The sequence below is a fragment of the Dromaius novaehollandiae genome, chromosome 4 (genome assembly GCF_036370855.1).
Source record: "Dromaius novaehollandiae isolate bDroNov1 chromosome 4, bDroNov1.hap1, whole genome shotgun sequence".
Classification (NCBI taxonomy): Eukaryota; Metazoa; Chordata; class Aves; order Casuariiformes; family Dromaiidae; genus Dromaius; species Dromaius novaehollandiae.
Genome location: NC_088101.1, coordinates 30,378,366 through 30,404,636, shown reverse-complemented (window position 1 = coordinate 30,404,636; position 26,271 = coordinate 30,378,366). Strand labels below are relative to the sequence as shown.

Sequence of the window (26,271 nt, the reverse complement as noted above, 5' to 3'; positions counted from 1 at the left end):
TCTTGCTTATTATTTAATCGGATTGGTGGTCATCATAAGCGGACTTTGTTGTTGTTACCTTTCCGCATAGAATTATGAGTTTGAGGCAAACACCCTCTCAGAGCAGTTTTGGGTCTCTAGTTACAGGTGCTGGTTACATTCATGTTCCTCTCAGATAAGTTGCTTTAATCCAGGCTATGTAACCAAGAGGAGACTCTGTGGATTCCCTCACAATAGGTCTTATGGGATCTCAAATGATTTTTTTAAGAAAACTTAAAAGTTCTAAAAACAGTAAAGACAGTACTTCATCATATTCACAAATTTTGTGACATAGCAGCACTATATAGTTCGAAGGTGAGTGCTGCAGTGATGCTCTAAAAATATTTTCACCAACTGTTTTCCTCTAACATGAATTTAGCTAGAAGTAGTTTGCATGGATTATATAGCATATTCCTGATAATTCTAATACTTCTTTCTAATTCTAGGTTTATGGGTTCTTAATAGGTTTGTATTGATTTAGGATGATAGAGTAACAAATGTAGAGAGGAAAAGTAGGTTCAAAAAAACCCCATGCATATAAGAGAATTTAGATTTGATTTGTATGACCTGGATTGAGTGTAACTTTGGAGTTTTTGAAGTTGCTTATAAATAAGACTGTAAATGTGCATTTTAATATTGTTATATATTACCCTTAAAATACCTAAAATTTAAACAGTCTGCTGGCTGTAGCTATACAACATTTTAAAGGTGCTCCTGACAGGTTGTCATCCTATATTTCCAGTACTTGTCCCTAAAGGAAGACTGCTAGATTAGATTTTAGTGGGTAATCTGAGGGAAAAAAAAAAAAAAAAAGGATTCTGCTGGAGGTTAACTTCAGGAAGATACTAGGTTTTATTGTTTAGATAAGAAGCTGGCTTTACTCAAAAAATAGAAATTTGGGTGGAAACTGCCTAAGAAGAGTTTGAGACCTGAGTCATTGCTTCTTATCAATGTTATCATAAACTCAAACTTTTTTGTTTTGTTTTACAGCACATTTTACAGATTTTTAAGGAAGCAGCTTAATGTCCTTGTAAATTTAACAGTGCTCTTTGTAGAAAAAAGATGCATGATTCAAATCAGATCATGATCAAAGGTTTGGATTTGCAGTGAGGTTCATATGTCTGGAAATACTGTTTTTATCTTTTTTTTTTTTTGAGAAATGACAAAATGAACTGTAGTTGTTGATGAATTAAGCTGAAATTAAAAATTTGCTGTAGAATTGGAGAGATAATGTGTATGTTGCCTAACATTTACATATAGGCACGATATGCTCTTGCCTCTTATGCCACCAAATGAAAATTGGTTATTATTTCTAAAATCAGATTTTGTTTGATGTTGATTCTTACCTGTATGAAGCTTATTTCATAAATGTTAGTGCTGCAGGTTTGCGTTAGTTTATCTGTGTGCCCTTGTTTAATTTTATCATACATGTATGATACACTGGTCTTTAAATTTAGCCTGATATGCAGCCTAATAATTGGTCACACCCCAGTGGAAGGACTTCGTCTTTCTTTTCCCATGTCAGAGGATAGGCAGGCTTTAAATAAGCTTTTCTACTGAGGAGGAAGTGTGATTCGATAACTGTAGTTCATTTTTGTTACTTTTCTGTTTCAGCTCTCTCGTCAAGCCTCTTCAGATTACAAAGCCTTAGCAGTTAAAATCTACAGTAGTAGTTAATGGTTTTTTTAATTCCTAGTCCAAGTTGCTTTAAAAAGTAAGATCTAATTCTGAGCATTTGTTTAAATTATCTGAAACTGATTATATAAAGTTGTTGAATCTCTCCATATTTTCGACTGCCTAGTCCTCCCAAGTATCTATTCAACATGCACGCTGTTTAGTCATCTTTAAAAAGTCATTTCCTCAAGACAAATGTTCTAATGAATTTGGCATTCCTCTCTTGCTGTGTACATACTAAGTGGATGGAGGGGGAAGTAGGTTCTGCCCTGAATGAACAGTTTTGTTAGGAAGTCTGACTGCCCTTCACACCTGTTTCAATGAAGTTGTAATAGAGTCTGTTTTTCCCTTTAATAATTGAAATTTAGTTCATAGACTGTTTTCTTTATACAGGCAAGCTAAAATAGATGGGCGGACAGCAACTGCTAAGGTTGATGAAATGACCAGATTGATGGAAAAGCTTCAAGGCCAATTGGAGAGAAAGGTATTGCAGAGAAAGGAATAATTTTCATTTGCATTTGAATGGCTCGTCAGTTACCTGAGTGCTGACGTGGTATTATGGAATTAATCTCAAGGTGTTCTCTAATTTGTTTTATACACTATCTTTATGTTGTTAAGTAAAGCTCAGATGATGTCTAGGTAACGCGTATATCCTTTATAGGAGGAAGACATGGTATCTGCTCAGCAGAGAGAAGAAGCATCTGACAAACGCCTGCAGCAAATGCAGTCTAGTATAAAACAATTAGAAACAAGGTAAAGGTATCTTGTTGGATGTTACTAACAGGCTGCATACAAGTGATATAAAATATGATCTTTTCCTCAGCATCTGGGCTTTGTATTTCTGAATAGTTCTGTTTTCTCAAAATACAGATGTTTTATGTTTGGCTGCTTTTTGTCATATTTGTTCTTCTCTGTGACCTTTCAGAACAGTTTCTGGCATCAATGTATTTAAAATTATAAAACATACTACCTCATGTTATTGACTGTAATGGAGGAAAACTGAGACATATATTTTTCATTCTAGTGCATGAGTTCCAGTTACTTAACTCTCATTAGCTTTAGACAGACTTTTAAAGAAAAAGGTTTGCACTGAAATTTGAAATCATCTATGTAAAGTAGCTGGTTTAGGGGCGAATACAGTTTTTTTTTCTCCTTATTAAATAAGATCTGGTTTCAGGTCTTCGTTCAACACTCTTCATACAGAAAAGATTATGTTAATAACACTGTTAAAACACACTTCTTAACAACAAATGCTAGCTACAAAAGTTGTTTTAATACCTGAAAAGGAGTAGAACTTTAATTCCAGCATTGTCTACTGGAAGATCAAAGTCTCGATTAATTTTATTTTGTGGTTCCTCTTTTTTAGTCCTTCCTTCACTCTCCAAGATTATCACACTTAGCTGAGCACAATAATTTCGATACAGGTATCATGAGCAATTGCTTAATTATTAAAATTTGTCAAATGACTTGATAGCTAAGAATTCTTAAATTTCTTATTGAAATATTTGTGTGACTGTTCCTCTCTCCTTGGTCACAGCCTTGTGGGTTTGAGTAGGAGATTCTTCAATAACTCTAGAACTCAAGTAATTACCTGGGCACTTTGTGACTATATGGTCAACTATTGCCTTGAAGAGTTGCACAGAGATTTGTACAGCTGCCTCTACTTAATGAATTTTCCTGGTCTAAGCACTGTGGAAGCTCTTATGTTTATTTTGGAACGTCTTAAGGAACTAGCTGGCTTTATTACTTTCTGCAGGCTTTCGTTTCTCAAAAATTGTGCTTAAGAGTTGTTCCTTGTGTGTTTTCTCTTATATGTGTTGGGAAGTAGAAAGCCTGGCTGCTTGAAGAGGCAGCCCAAGTGTTGCACTATGGACACTTAGAACCATGCACTTTATTGAATGAGCAGCACTTAGAGAACTTACTGAGATTTTTTTTTTTTTTGAGGATACCACAGAGACTCTCTGACCCTTTCTCATGCCAGCCAATACTGACAATCATAATTAAACAGTAAGAATATTTGAGCTACTGTAAAATTACCAGTGTTTTTCTTGTTCTAATGGTATAGTTGAAACTTCATTGCCCACATCTAATTATTCCATTTCTCCCATAGAGGAAAACTTTATCCCTTCTGGGGTTGTTCTATTCTGTTTTAATATAAAACATTTTCAGTGATGTATCCCTGGATAGCAACATTCTTCTAAGGATCTTTTGAGAGTAGATATCTGAGTTAACGCCTTTAGTTCCGTTTCTTTCTAGAACATAATGAATACTAAACTTAAAGAATTTCTCCAAAAACAAGCAGAAAACCAGTAATGCAATTTTGGCAAATTATAAATAAGTATTTTCTACACGTGAAAAGTAGTATGAAAGAATTGAAGTGTCTTAATTAAGTGTCTTATTGTTAAACGAGAAAAATTGTTACTGTCTTGTAGATTACGTGTTACTGTCCAAGATGCTGAACAGCTGAGAACAGAAAGAACAGCCCTGGAGAAACAGATCAGAGAGCTTCAGACAAAATGTGCTAGTCTAGAAAAGGAGAAGTATAATGCTGTTACAAAAGTCAGAGATAGCATACAGCTTTTAGAAGAAGCTAACCTACAAAAAAGTCAGGTAAGACAATGAATGAAGGTATTTCCTAGATACTGGAATAATTTTATTGCTTATAATTGCTAAGAGCCAGATAATGTATTCATATACATATGCACGTATACACAATCAAATTTCTTCTCTTTCTGTTGTACTAAAGTTAGTAATGCAGAAGAGAACAAACTGTGATATGGTCATACATTAATCAAACTTGTTGTACACTGTAAATTTCAAAGAATAGGAGTGCCTGGATAAAGGTGATCCAAGTGTACTGCACTTGAATATTGAAAAATTTCTGATAGTATTTCTTATCAATACTTTTGAACAAATTGGTTTGTTGGAGGAAAAAGGAAGGTCCTGTTATGCATTTATAACTTGTTAATAGTTAGGAAAGAAGAGCTGAAACTAAAGGGACTTTTTTTTTAATATGTTCAACACAGGTCATCAATAGAGTGAGTTCTGTGCTCCGATCTTAATTATTTGTATGAAATCTGGAAGAGTGATTGAATAATGAGCTGGTGAAGTTTGCAGGGAAAAATTGCAGAGGTGCTTGACAGTGCATGATAAAATAGCAGATGAAATTCAAATTCACATATACTGTACTTGATGCTGAATTTACTGTTACCTCTCAAAAGAAAAAGGTTTCAGATTTGCTGCGGATATTTTTTATGAATAAATTCATTCAGTCCTCAGTGATAGTCAAAACAATGAGTAGAACATTAAGGAAGAGAGTTGAAAATAAGTTTTTAAGCACAGCGTACCTTCATGTGCAGTTCTGTTCAGAGCATCTCAGGTAAGACAAATAAACTAAAAAAGTACAAGAGAGGTCAGTGAAGAAGATTAGAGGAGTGGAGAGGCTTTAAAACAATTTTGATACAATGTGGAATTAAACTGTCATAGGATTTGTGTATGCCAAAAGCATAGATGTGCAAACAGTCAAATTCATGGTAGAACAATCCACCAAAACTTCTTAAGGACAGTCTCTAATCCAAGAGGTCTTGACACATCAATTGATCAAAACCAGATCACCTTGTTTTCCCAGTTCTTTCCTGTTCTGAAGTATCTGCTGTTGGCCCCTTTCGGAGATAGGATATGGGGCTTTGATAAACTTTTGTCTAATACAGGCACTTTCTTGTTTTAATGCTAAGCTGTAGCTCAGTCAGGTCAGGCCTTTAGAAATATAAAAATAGCTTGAACTGTGTTTGCTGACAAGATGGAACTTTAGTGCTCTTAATAGACTGTAGCCATCAGTAAATGAAGCCCAGCTTAGTTAATGCCTGTGGGAAAACATGGAGAATCTTAGAATTTATTCAGTTCGGGATAAGACATTGAACAGTTAGGAAGATTAACATGGTCTTTTAGTCTGAAGTTGCTTTTCAAACTGAGTATTCTCCTGGGAACCTAATTTTTTAGTTTTATGTTTTGGAGTATTAAAGTTAGTGTTTGGTCTTTTTTGCTTTTTCTGATTTCAGCTCTGTGACAAAGGAGCTAGATCCTGTCTGCCAGAAAAGAGGACTAACTTCTTTAACAGGTCCTGCTACCTCCTGGCCTTCTTCCAAAATAGATTAAAATATTAACAAAACTTACAAACCCTGGCAGTTATTACAATAGCCAGTCACTTATAGTGATTCTTCTTGCTATATAGAAGAGAAGCATGATCAGAATGATTTGTAAAGAATCATTGTAGCTGGAAGTAGTGCCCCTGAGAAGACTGAAATCATGAGCACTTGGTAATAATTGAAAAGTAGGAGATGGGGGTAGGGACAATTGAAGCTGTGGGTGAAGGAAGTGTTGTGGTACTCCAGATAAATTATTAGAAAGGAACAAAGATCTTTTCTAGTGTATGCCCCACATTTTCCTAACTATGCCTGAGAGCACTTCCTTCTCATCTTGCTGTAGTTTCACTGTCTTCCCATATATTTTTTTGTCATTTAGGAAACCCTTATGTGGCATCTTTCCAGCATCCTGCTTCATTTTCTTAACTTCCCCCTAACTTTCCACATCTCATTTGCTTTACACACTGATCTTCTGTAATTCTCTTAACCTATTAGGCTCTCTTAGAGAGAAAAAAAAGGTCAAGTTTTACATCCTTCAGCTCTTGGTGGATGCCGTTAGAGGGGTCAGCTCCTTTTTCCTAGGAAGAAATACTTGATCCTTAGCAGCATGTCCCCTAGAGCCAGACAGTGGAGAATATGACAAATAGAATAAAAGATAAAAATAAATCATTTTTTGAAATTTAAAGATCAGAGAACACTCTTTTATTTGAAAATTACTGATAAGGAGTTTAAATCACATTTTCAGTCTGCTAAGTGTTAGTACATCAGAACTGTGTTAGAACACAAGTATTCATTCAAAAGTTCTTCAACAGAGTGTTTGATGCCATGTGCTACAAACTCACATGAAGTGTTTCGACAGAAAGAAGTGGCCCCATAAAGATTACTGTGCTTTAAAATATGCCTCTGAGACAGTAACTGAACAATATAGGTAAATATGTGGTTTGTTATTAGTAACAGTTTGGTATAATCCTGTAGTAAGAATAAACTTGAAGTTACAGAAACTTGTTAATTTATTGTTATAGCTAAAATACTCCTCCTGAATTTTGCATACTAGAAAATTAATGAATGAACAGGATCAAAATACAGCCTAATATATACATTTGGTTAACTCTGTGTGTTTAAACTGTGACCAAGGAGGTTTCTCTTTGCTCTGTAAGAGATTATATGGGGAAAGTAATAATAGCCTATCATAGTAATTCAAGATGCTGCTTCTGTTAGGTTAACATTGTAAAGCACACACAGTTCAATTTACGGAAAGAAACAAGAAGAATTTTAATAGGGTACTTTGAGAAATAAAATACAATATTGAATTGAATGGGAGCAGTAAAAGAGAAGATGACAGATGAAGTGGGATGTTACTGCCTGAAGGGAGTAACCTTCTGTAAGCTGAATTCATACCAGTCATTAGGGCTGCTTTTCATGTCTTTCTATCCATCTGTATATTCTCCAGGCACCACCTAAGATTTTTTTTCTCTCTTTCCCATCAGGAGTTTTGTGACCTGTTTTACCTTCTGTAATCTTTCCAGACCAAGATCTCCTGCTACATATATGCACTATATTCTAACTTCAGTAGCTTTCTTCCATCCTTATCTGGCAAGGTTTCTCACTATACCTGTAATTTTCACCTTCCTTTTATGCTAAAGAGCTGTTTGGGCCCATTGTTATCCACCATGAAAGGGATCACGTACACATTCCTTATTTGCTTGTTACGTTTTTTCTGTTGACTTTAGTTTTCTGGGAGATGAGTAATTTAGTATATCAACATTAAAAATGCTCAGCTATATGTAGTAACACATGTTTAAGTGTGTGTGTATACACAGGTATTCAGATTCCTAACAAAAAACTTATTCTGTGTGATTCCTGGCATTGTTTCTTGTTATAGATCCTGGCCCCAAATAAGAACATTGGAGAGTACTCATACCTTACCTGTGCTTTTTTTTAGATCCCAATACAAAAGGCATCCATTGACACAAACTTTTTGCACGGTTCTGGTTTACAGGAACACACATTTCATGGAAAAGGTTCTCATTGAGCTTGTTTTCTTGTGTTCCTCTTTCAGCTACTCCAAAGTAGAAGGAAAAAGGACTTTTTTGGACAGTGGCTGTGTGTGGCTTCTTTTCAGTGCTAGAAATTATCTTATCACTAAAGCATAAGTAGTATTTCAAGTTATTATTTTTTCTAGGCACTGTTTGGGGAAAAACAAAAGGAAGAGGAAATCAAAAAGATGAAAGATGAAATGTCCCAACTTGCAGAAGATATCGCTGCAAAAATTAGAAAGGCAGTAAGTTATCCTGTTCATAAAGAATCAGCTATGAAGTCAGAGTTTAGTCTGAAATAGAAGTTCCAGTATTTATAATAGGAAGCATATTGATTCCAGAATAATTTATTGCGTGTTTTTTTTGTTTTTATCTTTCAAGAATGCATCAGAGCAGGCACATACATGTGTGACTGAATTCTTATAATAATAGTGTCCCGTGCAGGTCAAACATTCACCTCATGTGCCTGTATAGCAGTTCAGATTAGGTTCAGATTTCCATAGAACGCCCATGGCAATTGCAGCTGACTTCATTTTAAGTCAAGGTAAATTTTAAAAAGTCTCACAGTCTTTGATATGCTATGTCAGCTGTCCTGAGCAGTTTTTGTTGCCTGAACTAGACTTGCCTGAATAGAGCTTCTTAACTTTGCAGATTCAGATCCGTTTTCTTTCAATTGTTAGCACTGCAAATACTGTGCTGTATGATCTATATAAATGCCTTGGAGGTGGTTCCAACTAATGAGAGAGAACTGATAAAGATGATGACTACTCAGCTGCCTTGCCTTTCTGCAGAAGCAGGAGGAAATACTAAATATATGTGCAGGAGTCACAGTTGACCTTACAGGATTACATTTTAATTTTATTCTGTTTTTGACTACAGGTAGACTCTGCAAAGAAGCAGTATAATGTACAGATTTCTCGACTAACAGAAGAACTTTCTGCTCTTCAGATGGTATGGTCTTGACTGAGGAAAGTATGTTTTGATAGCAAAACATTTGAGAACTCTAGCATTTGCTGATCAAATAAAATACTACATTCTGGTATTTATTATTTGTGATTTAATATCAAGCCACATAGGAAAAGAACCTAAAATGTTTTTCAGGACTGAAAATTAAGCAGCACATTGTTTGTTAGCAGTTCTGTGAAGAGAGGATTCTTGGTTTTAGACATATGTTTTGGAACTTTTAGGCAAGACTGTCAAAACTTCGGTTTAGTTGTTTCTAGGCTGGTGTTCCTCAGTATTATTAAATAGAAGCTATTAGTGACTAGCTGCAAAAAAATTGATCGTGACTGACTCTGCTATCCTTTTTTTTTCATGTGTGTGCATCAGTCAATGGAAATCTGTTAGAAAGTACATCAGAAATAGGTTTGGGTTGTTTTTTTCTTATCCCATTTGAGAGATTTTACCAGAAATTCTATGTTTTTAATGTAGTCTGGAAATGATTGTGTATAGATTTTTATGATGGCTACCAGTAATTTTCCTAGCTGCTTATGAAACTTTTGGGTTCAGCATCAACAGTCCCATAATTTGTCTGCACATATGTGCTATTTTTGACTAGTGAGTCTGTCTGATCAGAGGCAGTAAGGGCAACAGTTTAGTACTGCTGTGTAAACATTTCCACGTTACCAGTATAGAGCATCTTCACAGCTCTTCTGTACAGTTTGATTGGCATAAAAGACAGTGAACAAATAAGGTAGACTAATCTCGTATACAGAGGAGTCCTGCATGTATCTCAGGATTAATGAGAGAAAAGTAATTGTCTAGAACTATGCTTTATTACTGTATAGCACTTTGCCTCCTGCGGGTTTCCCGGCATTAATACACTGTTCAGTGTCTTTCATGTTACTTGACAAGAGCGACTGTCTTACAGTCAGTGCACAGGATTCGTTTATAGAGGTAAAGGATACTTTGCTTTGAAAAATGATTTTTAATGTGCAGATTTGCCTTATATGTATTCAGTCATATATTACTTTTACTATGAATCTTGGCTGTCTCTGCAGGAAGTAACATGGTTTTGCAGATAACAGCAATTTCTTTGCATAAGTTTATTCCTTGAGTTATATGTATTTTAATCATAGTTCACAAGCATATTTATACTGAGATTAGTAAATGACAGAATTCTGTGCTTTAGCAAATACTTCCCATGTGATGGCATCCCTGTTTCTTTCAGGGATAAATAAATCATGGAAAGGTGATTATTATGTATCCGTAGTTGGATGCACAGAATGAAATATATGAAAGTTGATAAAGCATGCTAAGAGAAAGTCTTTGCATCACAATTATCATTTTCTTGAATGAACTAGGAACTTATAACAAATCGTGGGAGATCAAAAAAGGTTGGTTAGTAAGCACCTATTTATGGATTAAATTTAAAAAAAAGTTTAATCTTACGTGTCTGTGGAGTGAATGAAATTGATCCCACAGCAAAAATAATGAGCAGGTGTAAATATAATCAAATGTATACATACCAGCAGTGACAATTACATTTGCAATGGCAGGTTTTTGGCTTTGGGATTTCTTGTCCTTTGCTTCTCCCTGCAAATTTAATGTTTTTATTATGAGGTATTTTTCGGTTAGACATATTTAAAAATGACTTTCTTAAAAAGGAATGTGGAGAAAAACAGAGTCAAATTGAACGGGTCATTAGAGAAAAGCGAGCAGTGGAAGAAGAACTTGAAAAGGTATGACAATTTCATGCATTTTTACATGGCATTTAAAATCGCTCTTTAGAAAGAAAAGATGTATTGACTTTTTCCATGTTTCTCCCTAATATTGGCATGAAAGATTATACTGCGATCCTCAATTTTTTTCTTATATTATTTTTCATTAAATTTTCTTGATTGTAAACATTCCACTCATTATTTTAAGTTCTTTTTCAATCTGGAAGGCATTTTAAAGCTGTACTAGTAAACTGAAAAAGATGGTTCTTCAGAAGGTGTAAAAGGTAAAAAGAGATGCTTAACATAATACAGGAGAATGTAGGTACATGTCCCAAATAAATTTAAGTTCAATAGACAGAAAACTAACTGATTGCAAGATCTTTGAAAACTTATTTCCCAGTAGCAGCAACATTGATAGAAATTCAGTTTTGTTTTAGATCATTGGAAAATAGGGCACAATGAGGAGTAGCCTCATTGTCAGTACTACACTGTCAATCACCAGTGCAAGGTAAGGATAATGTTACATGTAAGTTTATTCTTCAGATTTACCGGGAAGACAGAGGACATGAATCTGACAATAGAAAACTAGAGCAACTGCATCAAAAATACCTACTTGCAGAATGTACAAAAGGTGACCTTCAGCTGAGTCTACAGACAACACAGAATAAACTGAAGCAATTGGAAATGAAGTAAGTAATGGATGTACTCCAAGTCCTTATTTAATGAAATTATTTCTACCTAATCTAAAGCCTCTTGCTGACTGTGTTAGGTTTTTGTGATGTGTTTTTAACCAGTAGCAGGAATTAGTGGTAAGTTACTGTATTTCTGAATTTCTCAAGCAAGGGCAGTTATGAATCATTATAAAAACATTAAAGGGGAATAACACATGGTAGAATCTAAGATTTTCTTTGTTTTACAAGGGAATGAAAACAGGAGTTTATTGTTTGGAATCTTACTGCATTTTTAAATACTGTTACTAGGGACAGTTACTCTATAATATATTCAGACAAATTATTACTTTAAAAACTCACCTACGGTGTGGTGTCTCCTAGTCCGTCCACACAGAACAGTGTATGTTGTGTACCATAGTGAAGTTCAAGTCTGTCTTCAGAACTCATAGACATTACTGCAGTTTTAATAATATAACGGTGAAAAGTACAGTATGCTCCACATTTTTAGACTAGGTTGTTTTTAACGTGAGAAGTGTAGGATTCTCTAGAAGTTTCAATCGTTTCTGCATTCCGATAACCATAAATCCTGCCTCTTCCCCAGAGCAATCCCCAGTTGGGAACCTGGAAATTCTATAAGAATTAAAATCTACTGCTTCGTGTTGGCATTTCACTGAGATTGCTACAATATTAGATTGTTTCACAAATGCCCTCTTCTCAATAAAGGTGCTTACTGACTTGTACATAGTCCTAGCTGTAAGCCCATTGCAACATGTGATTGCATATACACTTCAAAATTAAAATAAATAAATAAATAAAAGTTCAGGAAGAAACAAGAGAACAGCTTACTGGGTCAGTCCAAAGATCTGTCTATCCTAATATATTTTCTCTAGGACTGTCTAAAAGAAGCTGTCTGAGGAAAAACTGCACACTATGGCAAGCTGACTGTGATGTTTCACTGCAATGCTCTCCTCACGTTTCAGCAGTGATTGCCTGCTTAAAACTGTCCAGAGGTGCCCCCATAGTTTTTGGGGTTTTTTTTTAACTATTATTACTATTTCACAAATATCTCATTGTTACTTGAATCCATACAGATGCTTTACAGCATCTTATGACAGAGTTCCATAGCTGAAATATGACTGTATGAAGAACTCTTGGGTTTTTTTTTTCAGTTTGCCTCCTGGTAGCTTCCTTTAATAGCCCTTTGTTCTTTTATTGGCAGAAACAATTTCCTGATTCCCATGTCCATACCATTTGTGAATTTTGTAAACCTCTAGCAAGGTCCTTGCTTCCCATTGTTGTTCCTTTCATGGGAGCCATTTCTTACTTTTGATCAGCCTTGTAGGTAGAGACAATATCCTACTAGACCAATTGCTCTGTTAATATTTTGTTGCTGCCTACAAACTTTGTCGTCTTTTTCTTCTTCAGACCATCACAATTACAGCAAAATAACCCTTGAAAAATGTAAAATAGGTTCAACTCTTGAGTAAGTCTTCAAACAAGACTTTTCTTCTCTTTCAGCTCTGAGGAAGAGAAATCTCGTTTCCAGGAAATGATCTGTAAATTGCAAAGAATTCTGGATTCTGAAAGAGAAAAGAGTGGCTTTGTCAGTGAACAAAGGCTAAAACTTCAGCAAGAGAATGAAGAATTGCAAAAAGAAATGGAGGGCCTAAGAAAACTGGCCGTGGAGGCTCAACAAAAAGCTAAAATAAAGGTATTGTTTATGTTTTATTTTTATTTTAGCATAAAATTGTTTTTGCTTAATAAGACAGCATTTCTATGAAAAAATGAATGTAAGCTTAAGTTGGGGGTGAAAGCTTCAGTCATGCTTCCTGTTTTCTGCTTTGTAAGTATCTTTCTTTTGTTGTAACATTGTATGTTCTCAGGATCTATTTGGTAGCTCAGTCTCTGCAAATTAAATTGTACTTTGGTATGTATTAAGTTCTACTTAAGAAGAAGATCCCAGATGTTCTCTGCTTTTATACTTGACTAGATCAAACAATAACATACTTTCCTTCAAGTGATTTTGATTATTATTCTAATTCTAGAGCTTCATCTATCTACTCTTTATAATACATTAGGAATCTCTCAATGCTTTTCAGCCCAGAGTTTTCATTCTGCTTTTGTTCCTTTACTTTTGTGTCCACCACGTGATCAGAGCAGTGCTTAAATAATAAATAATTTAATAGCGTGGTTGTCAAACATGGGTTCTGTATTTTCAGAAAAAACAGAAGAATAGGATCAAATCTGTTCAAAGAGTATAGATTTTTGGATCAATAGGTGCAAACGATACTTAGCTCAAAGAGGATTTTCTTTTTCAAGGTGTCCCATTAAATGCACCTGAACAGACTGCAGGTGGGATAGTGCATTAATAGCTAACCTCAACAGATCAAGGTACCTTTGGCTTCTGAAGGGAATAACAGTTGTGATGCCTGACATGATTTCTAAATATATAAAGCCAAGGTATTTGCTGGTACTTTCCCCTCTGCTCTTAACTCTAGGAATGTAAAGATCCTGGAAAGAGATCTAGGAACCTGCAGCAATGACGAAGACCTCAGTAAGTGGTCTTACTAATCTATGAATGGGAACCATGTCAAATCCAGTTGTTGCTTTTTACCACAAAGTACAAAAGCTGTCTACCAAGTAAAAATTAGTCAAATGAAATAGGAAATCTTGTTCCAACTCCGGAACCCTTTGGTCAAACAGATTAAAAACAGAGGATCAGAGTCACATAATGGATAGGTAAAGGTTATAAAGTGTATACCAGTTCGTTGTCTTCCTGTTTTTATCAGACAGGCTTCCATTATAGTCACAGATCAAATTAACTGCTTGCCTCCATTTTCCTCTGATATGTAAAGGATTTTAGATGCAGTTAAGAAAACCCTAACACATTTTAGCTAGATAGAAAGAATGTGTTTCTGTGGAGAAAGCACAAGGGAGAAGGATAAAGATTATTTACAAAAATAAGCATACCCAGCTCATTATCCTTTTACTGTCAGTTGTACTATTTTCTTAAATTGGCTTTGGGAACATGTGTCTATTTGAGCATATAATTACAAGTTTAATTATTGTATGTTACATGCTTACAGCAAAGGTTTATAAATCTGGCTCAAGTTTTTTAAAAAAAGAAAGAAGTGAGCGACTTGACTGTATCCCGTTTGTATTTTTTTCTAGATAAGCACAATGGAACATGAGCATTCTGTGAAGGAACATGGATATGAAGCTCGACTTAAAGAAATGGAAGACAGCAGTCAAAAATCTACTGCAGAACTGAGACGTCTCTTAGTAGCTCAGCAAAAAGCAACAAATCGGTGGAAAGAAGAAACAAAAAATCTTACTGAAACTACAGAAGTCAGGATCAGTAAGCTAAAGTAAGTGCAACCTTTTTTTTCTTCTGGAAACTCATATGGTTTTAGTTACCGTTTTGTACAACAGTATACCTGTGGTGAAAACCAGTGAAGAGGAAACCATCCAGACCAGATGATGTGCTTCCAGCTAAAAAGGAGGAGTGTTCCAGAAAGAAACGTTGAGACACTTTTTGTGAAGTTAGCAACTAAGCACTGAATGAAAATTTTACATCTTGTAATAACAAAAAAGTAAATGGAATATATATTTTTTAATTTCCTCTTTCAAAATATAGCGCTTTCAATTTTAGAGAATTTTAGCCTTGGATTATGAAAGCTCCTATATTTATAGCCATTCAGAACAGTCTCCATAAAATCTGTTGTGGAATGAGTCTCCAGGCTTCTAAAATAATCTGGAAAAAAAATCCTTTTCAGAGGCACATCTAATGCTCTCTTCTGAATACTTGGGGTCATAAATGAGGATACGAATGAGTTGTGTGATTGCCCTAAGCAAAGATATGATACAAACTTTACTTTTCTGTTACTTCATACAGGTTGCCAGGTAGCTGGCAGATACATGTATTCTCAGCACAGTATGTAAGAGTATTTTCAGTTTTGAGAGGGAATGATAAGAAGGGCATCTCACACAACAGATAAAGATTACATATCATTCATAGATACTGGGGAATATGAGCAGCTATGGTGCCTGTGAGGCTATGTACAGACAGGCATCCACTTGTTTAGAGGAATGAGACTTACAATGGAGTTTTTGGAAATGGATGAGTAGAAAAAGAAGTATCCCAGTAAGAAATAAGCCATTTGCAAGTCATCTTTGAAATAAATTCTACCAATCTTTCATTGTTTTAAATACAAAATAAATACTGCTATATAAAGTGTTTGCTTCTACTTGTGTGTTAATTTAAAGATATTAACAGTCCACACTGATCAACTCAATACACGGATGTGACATCTACTTTCATCTTGGTTTTGTTTTTCAGTGTGTGGCCATGTTGCACAGTCTTAAAATTTAAAAATTTATCTGTGCACAGTAGATTTGTAGCAGCTTTCCTGTTCAGGTACTGCTTTCCCCCACCTCAGCTGCCCCTGTGCCTTGTGTTTGGCTGGCGGGTAACAGCCAAAGTGTGGCCAGTTATAAGCTGCCACGCACAACGCCCGTTTGTTGGCCCCCTGGCTGCTTCTGCTGCTTGTCAGAGGTAGGAGACCAAGTAACAGATTTTCTCTCAATGGAGGCAAAGACACCATATCTTCGTTTCATGGTTTATTTGATTTCTAGGCTCAAGAGAGACTGTCAGAGCAAGTAACCTGTAAATTAGAGATCAAATCAGCCTAATATTTTTATACAGCTTGTAAGAATTTTGTGTCCACGAGATCTTTTCTTCTTCAAAATTGGTTGAAAATTTAAGGAGATTGACAGACTAGTACACAATAACTTCTGAACCAGGAAACATGATTTTGTAAGTCTCACTTCTTTAAATTTAGATAAGAATGCAATGTTAGAATAGTGCTTGTCATTATCTTTTAGTAAGTGCATTCAGTGTTGGTTTTAAAGGCTTTGTTTTAAATGGCTTTGTTTAAGCCATTATTTTAATGGCTTAAATATTCTCAGCTTGAATCGTAATATTCCCAGTATCCTCTATGCACTAGGTAACTGCACAAGAGGCAATTTTTTGAGACATAATTTTTAATCTTAATTTGACACTTGTTAGTGGACAGAAACAGGATGCTTATGGCGTGGGTAGAATTAGAACCCACAGTTCTAAACATGAACAGGAAGATAAATTCCTGAAAATGTTGCCTACTGCAGATTTACCATACTAGTACACTGACTTGTTGTTTCCTCTTTCTAGAGAAGTATGTGAATTTGACCTCCAATTAACTTTGCTAATAGGAGTCTAGTATATAGCTGTTTGTCCCCTAGAAACCAGTTTGTTTCCTGTCTTTAAATTGGTACAGTTTCTAGTATCATGACCTGTACCTGTCCAAATAGAGGAATACTACTAGTTCTATCCTGCTAGAAATACAAGAAAATTGAACAATGTTTCCGTTTTAGTATCAGCTCACTGATGTACCTAGAAACTCACTCTTTTGAGACATTGGGAGCTATGCTTATTATCTTTCAGTTTCAGTAGTATAGCTTCACGGTATATAATTAGCTGGGTCTTACTGATGCTTTTATAGCATCTTTTGTAAATACTGTAACTAAAGAAGAAAAGCATTTTGTAGTGTTACATGCTAAGGTAAATTTAAGCTGGTAAACTTACGCTAGGAAGCTAAAGCGAAGTGATTTATTTTCAGGAAAGAAAACTGAATAAACTGTCACAGTTGAGCATCTAGGTTCATAACTGAGATGCTGAATGTAGTTCAGCAACTTCCAGTTAAAAGAGAAAAATTGCAGACTTCCAAAGTGATTGAAATTGTCTGTGAAACAGCTGCTTTCTTTCTTAAGGCTTTTATGTTAAATGTTAAAGTGTTATTATAGTGGGCCAAAAGCTTTAGACGTTATTTATCTGCAACAAAGTGCTGACACAGAAAATCTAACAGACACGAGAGGAAGTTTGTTTTGCGAATCTGCATGAAAAATGGGTAGCAAATTTTGAAAATGTCCGTATTTATGTGAGAGACTGCCTATGTAGCATCATCTGAAAAGTCCTGCAATGATTTAACATCCCATTTAGTAGTGCAATAGCTTTTTTCGTCAGAGAATACTGCCTGATGAACAGAAGAGAAAAAATATTCTTTTCACGTTAAAAGTTGTAAGTCTACACTAAGTCCACATGATTCTCTGTTGCTTTGATTGATATTTTGGTGCAAGTCTGAAAGCAAAGTCAGTTACTTTTTAAGATGATTTTGTAGATGATATTTATACGTATTGTATAAAAGCCAGGAACAAAAGTTTTTGTCAGACACATTTGCTTTAACTAAGAAGAAAGCTAGTAACAAAAACTAGTTATTTGCTAAAAGAAATCTGTGATTTAAACTGACATAAGAAGTTTCATAATTAAATCTATGCAATGATGCTCTGATACTATGTTGGCAAGTGCTTTTCCAATACCTATAAGTAAATATCGTTCAGGGCCTCTAAACCCAGCTTATTTTTTACGTGCTGCATGCACTACTCTGTACTTAACTATGTAGTGCAGAATGAGGGTAGTATAAAAATCAGCTCCTCTAGTTACACAGTAGTAGTTATTCAATGCAAAGTCTTCACTCATACTATGAATGAATAATTATCATACATTTATTTTAAAATCTTATAGCAATAACATTTTGAGTAAGTATTTTGAGTGCAAATACAGAATGGTAAATCACTTTTTATTTTGCTGTGAACCAAAATAGTGTGGCTTACTTATTTAAAAGACAAAATAATTTTGTGTCCAGTGCATTCATAGATTTATCACAGAAATATCAACAAGACCACTAAGTAATAGAGTGATGCTGGGTAAACACAATCGATTGAGTTAAAGGCTTCATTTGAAAATCCTCTTGATATTAGCCAGCATAATAGCGAGGTCCAAGTAAATGGCTGGTGTTCACCAAGCTTTCCCGTATACATACATCTTACGTGCTTCAGAGAGGGTTAGTTAAGCTGTGAGCCATCTGTAAGGAATGCATAATACTTTCCTTAGACACTTAATCTTGGCTTGACTGGGCAGCAAGACTGTGAACCTAGATGAAGATATCAACCTATCCATTTGGGTTTAAATACGGAACGCTCGAAACATACCACCATATCATGATTATTTAGTAAATTTTGAGGACAGCCTGAGATATTTTGTGGAACTTCACAAACTTATTATTTGATAGATGAAATTCTTATAAATATATGAAAGAATACAGGGATTTGTGTTGGTGACATATAGCAGAATTTCAATTTTTAATAATTATTACTCTTACAGCACAGTAATGTCCTTTAAGTGCATATTTTTCATGTAGTTATAAACTACTTTAGGGAGCTACTCATATATACTGGGGAGGTGGCTTATATAATAAAAGCATTTTATATTGAATTTACCAGCAGTTTGCTGTTCGTGCAGCTCTTGTAGGCACTGAGTCACTTTCCCATTTGTTAGTGTAGGTGTTTCCCATTCCTTTGCCTTAAACTCATGATCTGTTTCTGTTTTTTCTGTTCTCTCCCCATTACTTTTATTTTTCATGTGAAGGTGTCTGAAACATTTTGACTTCCTTGCTAACTTCCCAACAGCAGCTGCTTACTTTTCCATATTCTGTAGTGCTCGCTTGTCATCTTTTCAGTCTGTAGTATTTTGTTTGTGAGGTGTAATACATATACCTAAAGGAAACATCAAATAAATATTTTAAGAAATGAAGCAACATCAGTGAAAATTAGCTGATTTTTAATTTAAAAAATCAAGAAGTAAATTCAGTGGCCTGTAACAGAAGAACAAAGTGATGATTTTTTATAATAACATGGTAATTTAGTAGTTCAGTGAAAAGCCCGTAGATAAAAATATGTTGATAGTTTTGAACTTCACTGAAAATTATTGTGTGCTTTCTTGGACACTTGGGTCTGTCTCTCTGACTTCAAGTTGCATAAATAATCATTGCCTATAAAACTGAACTTGGAATTAAAAAAAGAAAACAAAAATAAGTCTGGTGAAACAGGGGGCAATGCACTGAATACTTGTAGACTAAATTCCATCATTCTCTTCATAAAAACATAACACCATCTTTCTTCATGACAAAAATTTTCTTCCCAGTAAATCATCGTAAGATGCTCTGCATTTTTGAAAGGCTTTATCGATAATAGACTTCACTGTGGCCTTCCAAGAGGGCAAAGAAGCAGGCTTGCTTCCACATACTTGTGCCAAAAGTCAATCTTGAAGGCAGCTAAGAAGGTCAGTGATTCTTGCAACACACGTCATGCTTCCAAATAAAAACATTGCTTTTGGCAGTGTGACTAACAACTCATGACTAGCATTTGTCCTCTTTATTCCTACAAAAAGTCTAAATAGTCTTGCAGACTATAAAATTAAGTTTTTCTGACTTTTTATTGCATTAATTTTAGATGTACTTTAAATTCTAATGACGCTTATATGAAGTGAACTTAGACTATAGTGAGCTTACGAACAATGCAGCAAATATTTACAGTTATAAAATAGTTATGTAAATGAATGATTACTGGTAAAGGTTATAAAAAATTGGTGTAGTGCTCATATTTATTTCAAGATGAGTTGTTCCAAGGCTTTTCTGTTGAAGTTTTAGGGAGTTTTTTTGTCTAAGAATGTGTATGTATGTACAAAATTATTTTTATCTATCTCTACTTACATATGTAAACATACAGAAAAATCTCTTACCGTCAGGTGAAATTTTGGGCGATTTTGAATTTTAAGCTGAGGTGAATTTGCTGCTTCAAATGACAGAGTTGGCGTCTGAGACAGAAATTCATATTAACACTTAATCTTTGTTGAATTTGTCTTAGGCAGAAGATACTTGCTGTGTTATGACAGCTGCATCTCTGGTAGGGTCTGAGATTGAACCACCGGTTTGGTTCTGATTGGCAATAATCAGTAGAACCAAGTGAACTTCTGAGAGGCAAAAAGTTATCTTTCATATTTTTTTAAGGTTTTAAATGGAAAGAAGTAAGGAGGGACATATAGACATTTTAGAACACTAGCAAATTTATTTCTAAAGGTAATTTTTTAAGACTTATAAAGAGCTTTTAAGTCTTGGTGAATAAAACTTAGTTATTAGATGTTCATTAACTTATTAGCAAACACCTGCTTGAGCTTCTGTTTGTTTGGGTTTTTTTTATCCCGCTATATAATGAACATGGTTTAGGAAATTAAATAACTAAATCAGAGTTTGGTTTAATGTTAAAAAAATTAGTTTGATCTTCAATATCACTTCTTTTCCACAAATTTATGCGGTATTTTGTAAGAAATAGAAGCAATACATTCTGTTGTTTATCTATGGGGTGCAGAGCTTCCAACTGTAAAGCGGTGAGTTCTAAGATCACTGTCAGTTTGAACGTCCCAAAAGTTCAAAGGACATAGGTGATCTACCTTTGACAGCTGTGGTAAAAATAATGGTATTGAATTATTCGCTGCTTGCATTTCTTGTCTTCGTTTGTAAGAAGCCACTTGTGATAGAAATGAGGGATACATACACATATTTTTAAAGGTTCGTGGTTTCCTAGAAGTAGCATAATTTAGAAAACAATTCTTATGACCATGTTTTTCCGCGAGAGGACTGGCTAGAGCTATTGCTATTACCGTATAGCATTGCATATAAAACTATATAATTCTTCAGACTTAAGTTGAGAGCAGCATATGACAGCAGCGATAAAAAGCAAAATCACCAATACCAAAGGAATATTGGGGAAATGTGTGATTTGGAAGGGAAGAAACCTCAGTAAAGAATGAAGACCAGACTGAGAAAGAGTGAGAGAGATGGAAAAAGTTCTGACAACAGAATTCAAGAAAAAACAGGGTAATCAAATCTACCAGCATTTACTAAAAGAAAATGCAAATGGAAGACTCTGTATGCAAGTTTAAAAAATAAGGCTATATTGTTCATTTATTATGTAAATTCCAGTGATGGGCCCTGGACAGACCTGACTGGTCTGTGCATATGCTAACTAGGCTAAACAAGTCAATAAAACAACGTCATAATACAAGTAGTAATAGGTCGTTAATCTTTTCTAATTAGCATATCAGTATTTTTTATAGATCTATATGTTCTGATCCTGAGAGCGAAGGAACGAATTGGGGTAAATTGAAAACGAATTCGGCAGATAATCAGTGGCTACACATAACCCCTTACCAGAGTCCTTACCTGCGACCAAGGCCAAGACCAGGTCAAACGGTGTTCTGGTTGGACCAGGAATCAGAACAGTATTCACAAAGATAAGTTTCATGTTGAATCAGGTTACTGAGACATCCACAGAATGGCCTTCGGTAGAGTAGAACATGAAAACTGCAGACATGAAAAAAGTAGATCTTGTAACTTGAAAATTGTACGGGAAATTCATAATTCTGTCAACTTTGCTGTGAATATTACCTTGCGCTCTTAAAAGTGTGGATGACTGCTCAGTAAAGGTATTATTAAGCCTGTATGCAGGGGTAGTAATAGGTATCCACAAGTTTTTTCTCTCTCTAGAAATGCAAACTGAATCTGCAAAAAAAACTACACTTAAGAAAGAATTTGTTGGCTTAAATAATAAAGAAGATAAGTACTTTAGAAATTACTTTCATGTAAGAATGCATTTGAGTTAGCTAAACTTAAAAATCTTGGCTCAAATGGAAAGTAATAATTAGATAAATACTAATAAATAGTCTGAACAAGTTGGTGAATTCATAATCCAACCAGCTGCCACTATTGTCTAGTATTGAAATACAACTTTTTGAAAAAAAATCAAAACTTTTTTTGTAACATAACCTATTATATTTGAAGAAATAAATGCTACTGAATGGCTTCCATTTTTTAAATTCACTTGGATTATAATTGTTACTATTTATAAAATGAAATCCTTGCCATAATTTTTAAATATAAATACTGTGCTTAGTGTGTTTAATTCTTAACATTGTTCTCATTTGATTGCAGCAGTTTCAGGTGTCTTTGTTGCAGTTTCTGCTTCTGAAACATTTCGGTGTCATAGTTAGAGTCCCTGAGTCATTTGTAACTATGTGCCTTTATAGGAGTCCTGAGGTTTGTCTTTTCTATAATTGAAAAGAATCTACCTCTGAAGAATGACCTTTTTTGTGCCTGTGTATGAAGTGTTGGCCAGGACTGCCCTCTCCCTACATGCTGTACAGTACATTGAGTGAATTACATAGCATCTTGAGCTGAAGATGTTTCCTCCATTTCCAAAACATTATTCTTGGCTGCGCTTCTGTAATGTTTGGCAGCCATAACTGCTTATTTTAAGATGTTCATTAAAGAAAAAAATATTAGCAGGATGAGAGACAGCTGCAGGTACTGGCAGTATACAAAATTCATAATTACTAAGAGTAACTGAAGCATGTTATAGTATAGTTCAGCTGCAAAAACATCTGGCACATGCTAAATTTGTCGTATGAGAGTTTTGCAGAAAATACTTGCTACAGCTGGCAGATTTATCACCCGTCTGCCAAAATACTGAAAGCTCACCTTTTGTTTCCTGCTCATTTAACAGAGACAATATGGAGGAGAGACTGATTTGATTATTCGGAAGTTTGGGTTACCTCTCAATATTAAAACCTCACAATGTGTGTTTGGGGGAGGGTTAACAATCAGGATGGATCAACTTTCTAGACCAATAGCTGTAATGTTTCCTTATGCTTACAGGGTTAAACTGTTTCCTTTAGACACATGTTCAGTGTGATGTATAAAAATAATTTCTTGATACATGACTGTACATGAGAACATAAACTCTGTTTGTAGTTCATGCTGCTGAGGATGCTAATTCTAGAGCTTATGCAAATATAGGAGACAGATTGTTTTCCATAACTTACTAAGGATTTTGAATTTAGAAAATCACTCTTTTTGGATGGTCACCTTAAGATGACATTACAATAAAGTTGATTTGTCAGAATTTAATAATTTCCTTATTTTCAAAGCCTTATTTTATTAGCACAGTTGAACATAAGCAGTCTACACATTGTAAGCAGTAATTTGAATAGTTTTCTAGGGAGCTTATTTTGAAAAAGTATGTTATTATCTTACACATATGAAATGAATTGTATGAAATTTCATTGTGAAAAAGAATGTTCAAGTCAATTTGCTAATAAAACCGTTTATAAAAACTGAACTTGAAGACAGCATTCAAAATCTAGCTGTCCATTAGGATTTCCAAATTGAAAGTGCTTTGGCTTGATGCTTAATACTGATTATAGAGGACAAACTGCAAAAATAGTGCTAAGTATTAACATGCTATCTTGATCCTGCAATTTTAATCCATCTTTAATACTTGTTTTATATAAAAAATATTAATGTGGAACATGCGTATATAATTTTAATTGTTTAACATGATTTAACTATCTGCCTATGTATTTTCATTTTTATAACAGCTAGTCAAAAGATGGTGAGCTATTTTTAATGATATCTGGTTGAGATTGGTTAAGAAGGTTGATAGAGAACAAGAGAATGGAAACTATCAGTCAGCCATACTTGCAAGCTTATGTTATCTGGCCCTTCAAGAATTATACAGCAGTTTTCAGTCCAACTTGTATGAAATACTAGATTTAAAAGTTTTTGCAGGTAAATTACAAACAGTAGAGGCTTTCTGAAGATGGAGGTTTGAGGTTAAAAATTCCCCTGCCCTACCTCCATTCCTCTAGAGAAAATAGAGCTTTAGCTTCCTCTGCAGGGCGTGTCATTTCAGTAACTGGCAGAGCACCTAAAGGTTAGCTATAGTCTTTGTGAGCCTTGTCAGTGTGCTTTATGTATTTATGAAAGCTGTTGTATTTCAGCATGTTTCCAAGTTGGAGGAGACAGATAAGGTGAGAACAGACTTTAAAATTTTTCTTCGTGGATATATTTGAACCGAAAAGCAAAAGGTGAAATTGGTGGGTGAGGATCTTGATCACACTATTGTTTTACCATTGTTGTTGCTATAGGAGGTAAGAGACTGATCAAAGATTGTAGCAGCCTGTTTGGTTGTGCAACTTCCTCTGCCTAAAATTACCAAAGTTCAGAGATTTTTCTTTTCGATCTTTGTCATCCCTCTTCTTTGGTGGCTTGCTGATAATAGAAGGCAAGAACTGTTTCCTTTGAGGACCAACTCGAAGATGTCCGTCTTAATCCAGATATTTGGTGTCTTCAATACTGTACAAATTAAGTTAGGATCACTAGAACTCCATCAATACAAAACTGAAAAGACCACTTTTGAAGAAGCTGACATGTTTTCTTTTTTGTCTTGAAATGTTGCATTGTTGACTGTGTCACAAAGTTTAGAATGATTTGTTTTTAGGTACTTCAAAGCAGCTTCAGAAATGTCCACATTGAATTCTGATTATAGGACATTAATTAGATGGTTAATCTAAAAATTGAATGCACTGTAAATGCAGTTTATGTTTATAACTAAAATGTTTAATAATATGCTTGTAAAATAATAAACAGCAAAAAATAATATACCTGTAAAATATTGAATGTCCTTGGCAGAGTCCGGTTGATTGTTGATTTTAACAAGGACATCTCATCCGTGTGCCATTATAGTTTTGAATATGTATCGTTAAGAGGTACAAGCTGCAGTGCTTTTGAAATGAATGTGTTAAGAGCAATATTATAATTAAAAGTGCACCATAAACTCCTATAATGCTTCGAGAAGGTGCCTATGAGATAATATTTAGGTAACTGACATACTACTGTGTGTTCATCAGCATCTTTTTTCTGATTAACAGAAGTGAACTGAGTCAACAGAAACTTCGCACCCAAGAGCTCCTTTCTCAGCTGGAAATGGCAAATGAGAAGGTAATTGAGGTAAGATAGTGATTAATGTGGGAACTACTTTCAGCTACAACCTGATGCATATACATTAGGATCTTACCAGAAACTTTTTTAGATGAGTTATGTTGCTAGTTTATAAGAACTTAAATATTTTTGACAGGAACAGTTGTAGCTTGAAAAACCTGCTCTGTTTCTGCTGACTGGCATGTTCAAATGGAAGAGGAAGACAAGTTAACTTTATTCTGAAATTATAAAGTAGGATTAAGGAGATATCCTCGTTCATGATTACTAATACTGCAAATTTAGACAATTCAGAAAATATTTCTGAAGACACATTGCTATGTATGCATGCCTCTGAAAGGGAGGAGGCATTGTTTTATGTATAATGTAGTATATGCAGAGAAGTAAAATTTTTCATATACTATGTGTGTAGTAGAATTTATGATTCCTGTGTGTGTTATATGCATATAGATAAAAGCATCATCCATTAAAGATTAAAGGCAAGGTTGTTTTGGAATGTACATTGTTTAATAATTAATGGTCACTTTAGAGAACAGCTATCCTGTCAGTTTGCCTCATAAATCTGGAATAATATCTAATTCTATTTAGGATAAGTTCTGATGTGTTGTTTTTTTGTAGCGCTGTATTATTTAGAGGAGAATGATGCAAGAAAACTTCTGTTCAAGTAAAGGATGATTAAGAAAGATTTTATACCTACTCTGTGATGAACAGAACAGAAGAAAAAATCTGACACTAAAGATTATCTCATTTGTGTTATTTTGTATACTCTTTTTCACTTTGAGAATAGCTAAAACATTTATATTGTAAGACTGTGTAAATTGAATTACCTGAATTAAAATGTCAGCTTTTATGTATCTGTCTTAAAGATGGTAAAATAAATAAAACTTCCTCTGAAGATTACTGTGATTGGAGAAGGGATATGATCTCATCAACTCCAGTTTGAATATTTGATCTAGGAATTCTCTATTATGTGTCAGCAGTATGTCTTCAGTCTTTTATTATTGTAGGAGGTAAACAACTGCACTTCATAAGTTCCTGTTGCTGTAAGCTTTCTCACTAGAGTATGTATGGATCCGATAAAGAGAACTTCACATTCATAATGAGATACTTCATTTATACAGGATGAAAAATTAATGATGGAATATCGAGAATACATCAATAGGCTTCAAAGACGACTAAGCCAGGCGGAGCAGAGGGCAGCTACAGCATCTCAAAAGGTACAGAACTTTAACAAAAAACATGTTATTTTCACAAGCGTACCAAAGTGCCTTTGAACATTGGAAAAAAAAATACACTTTGTATTT

General features: G+C 34.7%; 1 protein-coding gene across 15 annotated transcripts in view; it reads left to right on the top strand.

Annotated features, from left to right (window-relative positions):
- SCLT1 (sodium channel and clathrin linker 1) overlaps window positions 1–26,271 on the top strand; it is a 68,214-nt gene that overhangs the window by 15,131 nt on the left and 26,812 nt on the right. For 11 of the 15 annotated variants that reach the window (XM_026107548.2, XM_064510704.1, XM_026107546.2 and 8 more), the window contains 11 exons: window positions 2,086–2,176; window positions 2,354–2,445; window positions 4,125–4,302; window positions 8,017–8,115; window positions 8,750–8,821; window positions 10,477–10,551; window positions 11,074–11,219; window positions 12,720–12,912; window positions 14,373–14,569; window positions 24,901–24,979; window positions 26,089–26,184. In XM_026107548.2, the coding sequence (XP_025963333.1) occupies window positions 2,086–2,176; window positions 2,354–2,445; window positions 4,125–4,302; window positions 8,017–8,115; window positions 8,750–8,821; window positions 10,477–10,551; window positions 11,074–11,219; window positions 12,720–12,912; window positions 14,373–14,569; window positions 24,901–24,979; window positions 26,089–26,184 (1,318 nt within the window). Of the gene's footprint in view, window positions 1–2,085; window positions 2,177–2,353; window positions 2,446–4,124; window positions 4,303–8,016; window positions 8,116–8,749; window positions 8,822–10,476; window positions 10,552–11,073; window positions 11,220–12,719; window positions 12,913–14,372; window positions 14,570–19,278; window positions 19,388–24,900; window positions 24,980–26,088; window positions 26,185–26,271 lie in introns of those variants that run through there. The other 4 variants (XM_064510700.1, XM_064510699.1, XM_064510701.1 and 1 more) reach the window with 3 other exon arrangements.